The 10670-nt window shown below is 38.1% G+C and overlaps 1 protein-coding gene across 1 annotated transcript in view; it reads right to left on the bottom strand.

Annotated features, from left to right (window-relative positions):
* Nucleotides 1–1541: 1541 nt before the first annotated feature.
* Nucleotides 1542–10670, bottom strand: part of Cftr (CF transmembrane conductance regulator) — a 143196-nt gene continuing 134067 nt past the window's right edge. The window contains exons 24-27 of the mRNA XM_055612978.1: nt 8828–8917; nt 5271–5443; nt 4579–4684; nt 1542–3465 (exon numbers count right to left, since the gene is read on the bottom strand). Coding sequence (XP_055468953.1) covers nt 3265–3465; nt 4579–4684; nt 5271–5443; nt 8828–8917 — 570 coding nt within the window. The 3' untranslated portion in view covers nt 1542–3264. The remainder of the gene's footprint in view (nt 3466–4578; nt 4685–5270; nt 5444–8827; nt 8918–10670) is intronic.

The following is a 10670-nucleotide window of genomic DNA, read 5'->3' as shown; positions in this document are numbered from 1 at the left end:
AATGAGGACACAAGAGAACTCTCAGGGCAGAGAAAGTAGCCTGTGTGATGCTACTTATTGGCTTGTTCCCCATGGCTTGCTCAGCCTGATTTCTTTTTCTTTTTAAATTTATTTATTCACTTCACATCCCAATCATAGGCCCCTCTCTCCTCTCCTCCTGGTCCTACCCTCCCTCCCTTTTTCTCCTCCCATTCCCCTGTTCCTCAGAAAAAGAGGAGCCCCCAACCTGCCCCAGCTCTCAAGTTGCATCAGGACTGAGTGTCAGCTTGATTTATTATACCATTCAGGACTATCAGTCTAGGGGCAGCACCAATCACAGTGAGCTATACCATCCCATATCAATCCTCAAACAAGAAGATGAACCTCAGACTTGTCTATAGGATGGAGGCATTTTCTCAACTGAGGTTCCCCTCCCTAAATAATTCTATCTTGTGCCAAGTTGACAAAAAAACCCAATAAAAACAATAACAACAAAAACTAACCATCCAAGTGGTTGTCAACCTTCTCAATTTTGCAGCTTTTTAATATAGTTCCTCATGTTGTAGTGACCCCCAACCATAAAATTATTTTCATTGCTACTGCTACGAATTGTGATTAATAAGATATGTAGGATATCTGATATGTGACCCCAGTGAAGAATCATTTAACCACCAAAGGGGTCATGACCCACAGGTTGAGAACCAATGACACAAACCATTATTTTTGGAAATAATGTGTCCATGTAGACACATTACAACTCATTGGTTGTAAAAAATAATAATAATAATGCATTATTTATTTATTTACTTATTTTTTATTTATTTATAAATCTCTTGTGTTCTCTATGCTGCTATTTAACATAAAGTTCCTTAGTTATAAAGTTCATTCATGTTCACATACGTATTTACCGCATCAAAAATGTAAAGTTGACCTGAGCCCTTTTGTAGATGAATAGCCATTAATCTACACAAAATATCATACATAACATGCATAACATATATATATATGCTATAGGATATATATATATATATATATATATGTATATATTTACTTATTTATATGCTATTTCTTAGCCTTGAGTAGGAAGAGAAAATTCTGATACAATATAATGTGGCTGAGTCTTCCAAACTTTAAGTTAAGAAAAAGATGTAAGTATAAAGGTAATAATATTAAGATTGCATTCTTATTAGTTACACTCAAAATCACAGACCAAAGTAGAATTCATGGATTGAGGATTGGAGGGAAAGAGTTATTAGTTAACGGATAAAGACAGTTTTTCAGGATGAAAAAAATCTTTAACTAGAAATGAATAGTTAATAGTATTGGTAACTATGCAGCTATGTAGATTTACAAAATGCTATTGAACTGTTCTTTTAAACGATGAAAACTGTAAACATATTACAAACATTTGACTGAAATATGAAGACACAACTTGATGATTTGTGTTCTAACTCAACTGGGATTCTCAAAGACATTTATAAGGAAGATTTATGTTCCAAGAAGCTTAGAGACTAGAGCTAGGGATTCCAGAGCACACCAAATGAACACATCTGAAACATGAATTTCACACAAATAAAGAATTTTATTGACACATGATATTCTATTACAGTAATAAATACAATACATTCTCCTAAGGCTTAGTTTGCAGTTCAGAAACTGAGGTGCCCTTGACTAGACCATGTTAACTTTTGGTACCGTCTTCATCAAAGCTGCATTAAAAGGGAACTTGTGTTGTCTGAGAGCCACATAGATAAGTACGAGATTAATATCAGTCCCAATGTTTCACACCATGAAGGTGACTGACTGGTCCTTATCATTCTTGTCCTTCACTCCTCCATTTAAAAATAACTAGTGCTACAAAAATTCAACATTTCAAATATAAAAAATTATTTTATACAAATATAAGTCATTATTTAATCACTCTTTAAATATAGTATTGTTATATATGAGCCTGAAACATTATTACTAAAATATTTTCTAGAGAAAATTTCATTTACATCACAAATTATAAAACAGAGCATATAAAACTAATTCATGATTAAATCTTTTTCAGAGTGTCTCCCCCACACTCCCTGTGGAGGAGGTTTGAAGCACACACAGCTAGCTGAGAGCATGTGAACATACATCCTGCTGCACTTTTCCATGAGCATCTACTCACACAGTGCATGGCCTGTCTAAAGGGGAACTCCTGGCCCTGGCACTGTGCTGCACTCGTTTGCACTAAGACAAGTTTCCTTCACTTCAGAAGTCTTCAAGGTCTGTTGCTTTCCAGCATATCATGGAAGCTATCCTGGCCCCTTCATGGCACTGTTCTTTTCCTACGTCAGGAATGCATTCCAGTAATGAGAATGTTCAGATGTATGGGAGTAGGGCTGGATGATCTTCACCTTAATTTTCAAGATCTGGAAGGTCTTATTCCTGATTTAACCAGATGTCAAGTGAGGCATCTTTCAACACCACCCAGTGTTTTCATATTCTAACATGTGGTCAGAATGGGATAGGCAGTGTGTAAAAGGCAATGCAGCTGTGTGTCTAAATATCTTAGAGAAGAGAAAGAAGGGATATGAGCTATGTAAGCCAGTTTCTAGTTTGCATTACTTCATCCTACCTCTAAGCACTATCATTTCAGTTTTTCAACAATGCAAATTAATCAGCTGCACTGAATAATAAGCCGAACTACTATCCTAGATGGCATTTATAGCTGCCTTTCCAGCTACTACTCGGGGTGGGGGTGGGGGGACAGATTTTTTCTGGCTTGCAAAACACAAGTGGTCCATCATCAAATATCTGAAGTGCCTTTCAAACAGTTTGACCACTGCCAGACAGCTGATTACTCAGACCCAAATACATGCTCTTGATATCTCTTCCAAGTCAGCCTCTTAAAAGACAAGGTGGGGGCTTTGTCCAGTTTTCAGAGGCACAGGCAGTAGGGTTCTCCTCCTCCAAGTCCATGAGCAGACATCATATGTGATCATTTTGCAGTCATTTGCATTGCTTTCTAAAGTTTGGCTTTTTCTTTTTCTTTTTCCATGAATTGTGTGTGTTCATGTGTGTGTACTTACATATGGAGGCAAGAGGATATCCTCAGTTATTGTCCCTTAGGTGCCTGGCCTGAAACTCTCTTTGTGGGCTAGCATCACTTGCCACAGAGCCCCAGGGATCCACCTGTCCCTCTGTCCCCAGCTCTCAGGTTAGGAGCAGGAGAAATGCCTGGCTTTTGAATTTTGCATGGCTTACTGGGAATGTACCCAGGTGCACCGAGCTGCTTTCCCAGCATCACAGCCACTAGAGACGGGTTTCTTGCACTTCTTCTTCTGTCTCCTCTTTCAGAGCAGTAATTTGTGGCCGAGGCTTCAGTTTGCTGGACTGGCGGCTCTGGAAGAGCTTCATCTTCTCTGAGCAGCTAATGGCCTGCTGGAAGACACTCTTCTCACTCAGAAGGGCCTGAACGGAGTTGTACTGCCATACACTGCTGTCTTCTAGGACCTAGGGAAAAGGCCGTGAAAACTTAGTGAAAACTCAGACAGAGTGAAGAGCAGGACAATACAGGCACAGAAACTGACCCAGGCCCAAAGGAGAACAAAAGTCCAAATAAAACCTGGGATTCAGAGCCTTGTCTATGTTACTTAATTTTCACATCTGTGAAATCAGCTGTGAAAATAGGGATTGAAATTTTATACTTCATGTGACACCAGATGTTCCACTCCTTCAGAGAATGGGAGATCAACTGAAGGAGCTCTGTAAACCAGAATAATCCATGATCCATCTCTTATAAACTCTTAAGTTGACCTATATACACAGTACCATAAACTTTGAACTTTTTCACAACTGGGTCTAAGGCCTACCAATTCCAAATTGCCTAGGTGTGACTGAGAAAAATGTCTGCAGTGCATGTTAAAGTTTTGCAAGCCTGAGGACAAAGAGTAGAGAGCCTTACCCAACCCCAGAACTTGACTACAGCAGAACAGAAGATGACTCTATTCTCTAGTCACTTGCAGCTGGCTAAGGACAATAGGAAGTAAAACAAGTATTGACTTTCAGAATATTCTAAAGCTTTGGGGAAATGAAAATGTTACATGAACCTTGGAACTTCCTTGTGACTAAACAGGAACTGTGATGTTTTGGAAAGAAAATGAGAAGGTGGCTTACAAAGACACTAACCTGAGTTCCAGGACTAATGAGGATGATGAAACAGGTTTCTCTACTACGACATGAAAACCACTAACAGTAAGGCCCATCCCAGTATTTTCCCCATGGGAAGTCAGTCCTAGTTATTGAAAGAAACAGGCGGACTTTTTTTTTTTTTTACCCCTCAATAGTACATTTTGTGACTTGTTCCCCAGAGAAAGATCTGGAAGCAGAGATACCCGATCTGCAGAGTCACTTAATAATATGCTCCCACTGGGCATGTGCTAAATTTCAACATCACTTCATAGCTCATGTCAGGGGGAAAGGACCGATGCAGCCACACTCAGGCGAGCTGGTAGACGTGTGACATATGTAATAAAAAGGAGTACATCCCAATGGTTTACACTAACTGTTGTACAAGACTGTTAAAATAAACAGGAATGAGACACTGAACAGGTGTAACAGACTCACCAGAAATCGTTGACAATCCAACGTGGCTTCTATCCTGTGTTCACAGAGGATCACTGTGCAGCCAGCGAAGGCCTGTTTTAGAACTTTTCGAATTATTTGATATGTTCTGGCAAAGCAAGAAAATAGCACACACAACATTAGAGAGGGCGAATAATCTGCCTCTATCTTTGACAATGTACTTAGTATTCTTAGACTTAGTTCTTTACTTAAAAAAAACTTTGATCACAATGTTGATACAAAATTGGCCACAATCAGCTTTCTAACAATGGGGTACATTCTAAGTATTTCATACACTAATAAGGTAAATATTAATTTAAAAAATTATAAAATATAAAACTATGTTTTATGTAGATTCATCATCAGTTATTTTGTGCTATTAGTGCTATTTATGATATAATAGAATATAGGGGAAAGCCATAAGAGTGTGCATACCTAACTGAATACTTCATATGTGTTAATGAGGTTGAAGAGTTTTATGAAATTCCAAACTCCAGTTAGAAGAAAAAACATGGCCCTTACTGAAGGAAATAAGTACTTGTGCTCATGTTAAATAGTGACTTTCCCCTGGACAATTATTTTGTGGCCCTTATCTGTAGGCATGGTAGCTGAATGAGAATTCATATCAATATGAAGTGACTTTCAATTAGTCTGCTTCTGCTGGGCTATGACATAACAGGATTTCTGGCACTTACACGGGGTCCATGTGGGCACTGGGTTCATCAAGCAGTATGATCTTGGCCTTACTCAGAATAGATCGGGCCAAGCACATTAACTGCTTGTGGCCATGGCTTAACACATAACCCCCATCCACAAGGGTAAAGTTGAGCTGCCCAGGAAACTGCTCTATCACAGACTTGAGTCCCACCTGTAGAAAAGAAAGGAAAGCACTGTGCTTAGAGGGGGGCCTTGAAATACCACAGGACTAAGATACTTAAGAGGCTGACATTCTAAAAATACATTTGAGTTTGCACAGATTAAATTTCACATCACCTTCAACTCTCAACTCCCACTTAACTAAAAGTCTGCTTGTGATACAGGCAGCTCTAAGCTGACTGAAGGATTTCTTTCAGTCCCAAACTTCATTCAAAAATCATTCAGTGTCCATTTGTTAAGTGCCAGGTTCCCCAATTATACCTGCTTCACAAACGCTCAGGATTATCAAAAATGTGTGTGTGTATTTGTAAATGTGATTGAATGTGTGCTTTAAAATAACAGATACAAAACATAGTTACTCACTATGTCATGACATCCTAGTGTAGATGGAAAAGGATTCAAGAGCAAAAAGAATGGAAGACATGACATGACATATGTTCACCTTCTATCTGTAATAAGGGATGAGAAATATGGAAAAAACTAGCTGGGAAAGCTCTTAAAATCACATGACACTCCAGTATGTATCTCTTTCACCAATAAAATCTATGAGAAATTAATAACTTTCTCATGAAGTAAAAAGTTACTTAGTTAAAAATGGAACATAACTAAAATTTAAAGGCTCTTAGATTTCAATGTAGAATATGAGGATTCACTTAGAATTAATGGCTTATATTTTTAAACTGAAATTCTAAAGGAGGGTTATAAAGTAAAAGAAAAAACATTCTGTCAAAAATAAGACATAATTATACATATCTTGGTGTTTGCTGCTTACTCAAATACATGTATGTTATGTCTTCTTTGCTAAGAACCATTCAGTATATGAGCTAGATAAATACAGATAGGATTATCTCTTGCTCTTCAGGAATCTGGACTTTCATATGTGCAGGTAAGATATATACCCATATAACTAACACAGACAGATTTTGTTAAGGCCTTCAGAAAGATCTCATGATCTTGGAGTTGAATTTAGAAGTGGTTCACATAACAGTTTACATCGGGCTCATATGTGCTCATTAGAGAAAATTAAAACATATGGCTTTTTAAAACTACCTTTCATGTAAACTAGCTAGGGTTTAAAAAGGATTCTGAGAAAGTAGGGAATATAGGCACATTAGACAGGGAAGAGTGCCCAGATGTAACTCAGGAGACTCAATACAAAGCCTTGTCCCTTGCACCTTAGGACCCAAAGCCAACTCATCTCCTGTCTCCAGAGTTTTGTAATTTACATGGTCTCAATGTCTACCTTTAAGCTAATGATTTTAAAAGCCCGTCTCCGGCCTAGAATTTCTCCCAGTTATTTCTGAACTCTTTCTCTTTGTCGGTTCTGACACAGTGAACCTTGTCTAGGCTTCTGTCATTTCTTAAGCATCACACTGCAAGTCTCAACGAGTCAAACTGACAACACATCACAGAAATATTTAAGAGAGCTCCCTAAAACGCAGATCTGAGATTGGATCATTTCTCTGTTTTAAGTCCTAAGGCAGTTCATTTCCTGGAAGAATACAGTGTAAGTGCTCTTGTGTGGCACGCAAGAAGTGACAAGTAGCGGGAGGCTTTAACGGTAAGAAAAAACAGCAGTGGACCTCCAGGCTTTCCCAGGTACAGAGAACAGCAAGTGAAAAGCAGAAACAGTAGCTGCATCTAGCCCCTACCATAGAACATAGAACATTCTGGGTCTTAAAGAAAATTGAAATTCACCGTGCTGATTCATAGGACACAGAGGAGGTTGGGGGCTAAGAGCAGAGCAGCAAACACAAAATCACAAAGGTCCTTTAAGCAATGTACAACAGGGAACCTGCCCAGTGGTCACTAGAGAGACAGAGGGAGGGGTGGTAAGAGGGCTAAATATGCAGGCTTTATAAAGCTCTCCAGAGCTGCATAGGAAAGGGAACTGCCTGGAACCAGCCCAGGAGGCTAGACTTTTGTCCCAGAATCCTTGTAGGCTGATACACCCTAACATGTCCCTGTTTGCTTATGTTGGATCATCAACCATATAAGATGAAAACCTGGGATTTGTGAGATCTTCTTCCTGCTGCTGTAAGATAGGGTTTGGTGCTTGTGTTTCTTTGTCTCTTCAACAAAACACTTGTCACTCAAACTCAATTCATGGGACATTAAAGTTAGCTCAGCAGCAGCTGATTTATGAACATAAATTTTAAAAGAGGATAGGTGAGAAGATACATCTAAAGATGGACATATGGACAAAATCAAGCCATGTGACTACCTGCATTATATTGGAAACTAAAGTCTTACAAGCATATCTTCTAACATTTTAGATGATTTTATGATCCTGCTTTTCTGCAAATTTTATGGAGACTTGGCAATACTTGGTTTTTATAAAGCTAAATACCATCTCTCCCAAGTTCTCTCCCAGTACATTGTATTCTTACAGTTCACATCAAGGATCTTACAGCATGTAACCAGCAATTTAGTTAATGTTTTCTTTCAAATCCTTGTGTTTGCTGGGTAATAAGGAAACCTTGATAATGAAAACGGTTAATCTCAGTGCATTTTATTAGGGGAAGGCTAAGGTTGGTTACTCAAGGGGTTAGCATTTAGCACTCAGAGGCTTCAAAGCTCCTGGCAAGATCTGCTCTGGAGGGAGGCAGAAAAGGGAAGAGCAGCAAGGGAGCAACAAGACCAAAGGGCAGGAAAGGGTGGACTGCCAATATGGAAAACCAAACACCCAAAGTCTCCTGGATCTGGCTGAGCTGAGATTTGGGGATTTCCAGTTGTAAACTGATACAGGAATGAGTTACAACTGTGGGGTTGTTGAGATGGACAAATATGTTTTCATAAGGAAAAGACATGACTTGAGGGAATAAAGGAGGAAATTCTAAGTCCACAGGTACATACGCTTCAGAAACTCATGTCAACATCCTAATGCCCAAGGTAGTGCTACTGAGAGATACAATGTTTGGGACGTGATTAGGTCCTGGGTTCTGAGTACCACATGGAGGGGTTTAGTGCTATAATGGAAAGAGACTTCATTCACCACTTATACCGAGGGAGGCACAGCAAGAAACATATCTCTGAACTGCCTGGAAGTAGGGTAGGGTAATAAATAAAGGTTAAGGAGTCTGCTGGCTCGCTCCTTAACCTTGGACTTCCTAGTCTCTAAAATGGTGAGAGAGAAACATATCTTGACTCTCAACAACTGCGTCTATGGAACTTTATTAAATCAGCATGAAAAGACTATGTAAGGACTGACTCCCCTGAGAAGAGAATATGGGATGAGTCTAGTTGAAAACATGAATATGCCAGTAACTTAGAGCACTGCACTCATAAAGCATGTAACACAGGCAAACAGGTAGATGTTATACTGCACTTGTGTGTATGGCCTGCCCATTCAAAACTATTTCATTTACATGCTTACCTCATCTATAACTGCCCATATTTCTTCATCTCTCCATCTTTCATCGGGATCCAGGTTTTGTCTGAATGTCCCAGAAAAGATAAATACTTTCTATAATGATAAAGAAAAGTAAAAAGTATGAATAATCTATATATTGTACATATTTTCTTCTTTATTCCAAAATATTTCAAGTAAGAAATGAAACAAATGAGCATCTATGTATTCATTACCTAGTTATAATTTTATGTATTTCCTTTATATCACTTTTAGTGATATTTAGTCCTCTACACACAGAAGACTGGCAAAATAATTTTGATGTTAATGTCTAAAATAACTTTTTCTCCTTTTTATTATTTTGTTTGCCTCTGTGTAATTTGAAAGAGTTATATATTCTGTTGAAGCACACAATAGAAATGTTTACTTTGGCCAATCTGAATGGTGACATTATCCTGGAAGACTGAAGGGAGTGGACAAAATGTTTTATCTTCAAAATATACAGTTACTAAAGGGAATGTGGCCTGCAAAGATGCTGTGGTAATCTGGTTGGGTAGGTATGCTATAAACAGGAACCCAGTATCTTTTATTTCCTTGCTTTTTAAAGCAGAGGAATGCCACACTAATTCTGTCCTCTCTGCATCCCCATCTCAGTACATGGCAGGAACTGAGAGTCACTCGTGATCATCTTACTCCTCAACCTACCTAAATGAAACGAGCCATCGGTCATTTATTTTATACACAAACTATATGTCAAATCAATTTATTTCACAACTTCTGTTCCCACTGAATAACGCATGCCATCATTAGCTCTTTCTATGTCACTGAAAGAGCTTCCTAAATTGATTTCCTTCTTAATACTCTTGCTTCTCTTACAATCCACTCAAGTAATTTACGATCAATGGAAATGACTTTCCATTTCAGTTAGGGCACAAGGTCCTTACGATGTCCACAAGATGGTATAGCCCCTCTCCACTCCATTCTATTCTAAACACACGCTTTCTTAGCTTCTTCACATAATTCATTCTTCTCAACTGGAAATCTTATACTGCATGATCTTCACATGACAGTCTGTATCCTTCATGTTTCAAGTTAAGTTTCATTTCCTAGGGGCACTGTTCTTTATCCTCAAACCAAACAAGCTCCTTCAATTATTTATACTTTCTTTCCTTGAATAATACTAAGCTTAGGTGCTAGGAATGTTGCTCAGTTGGTAGGAATGCACGCTTAATTTGCAAGTGTCCTTGGGTGTCTTCCCGGAAGCATATAAACTGAGCACGATAGCATTTACCCATAATTTCAACACTCAGGAGATAGGAAAAAAAAAAAAAAAGAAGATAAAAATTTCAGGGTTACTCTTAGTTACCTAGAAAACTGGAGGCCAGTCTAGGTTTGTCTCAAAAAAAAAAAAAAATCAAAAAACCTACAGAGATTATGTGAATTTTTGTTTTTTAAAGCTTATATCTCTTTTATATCTTTGAAGTCCATGTCTTTACTTCCTTTTTTAGATACAAGCTTTGTATAAACTCAACACAAGTTACTTGAATGAGTAAGCTGATGTGGAGAAGTAAAAGTAAAAAATAATCAGAATCAGAGTAAATGTTATTTTTCCTTAACTTCTATAAGCTATTGTTCTAGCTAATAAAGGTGTGTGTGTGTATGTTTGTGTGAATGTGAGTGTGCATGTGTGTGAGTGTATATGTGAATGTGAGTGATAGAAAGAGATCTATTAAATGTGATTCAATGCTTACAAGTATCAAAATTCTTTAAAATATAACACCAACAACCCATTCAATATGTGAAGATTCCTTGTGGCTGCTTCAGAAAATAGCATACCTAACTTTTATTCATAATAGTCTATAACATATAT

This window comes from Psammomys obesus, unplaced genomic scaffold (assembly GCF_907164565.1).
Source record: "Psammomys obesus unplaced genomic scaffold, mPsaObe1.curated_primary_1811, whole genome shotgun sequence".
Taxonomy (NCBI): domain Eukaryota; kingdom Metazoa; phylum Chordata; class Mammalia; order Rodentia; family Muridae; genus Psammomys; species Psammomys obesus.
This window is presented reverse-complemented; position numbering and strand designations above follow the sequence as displayed.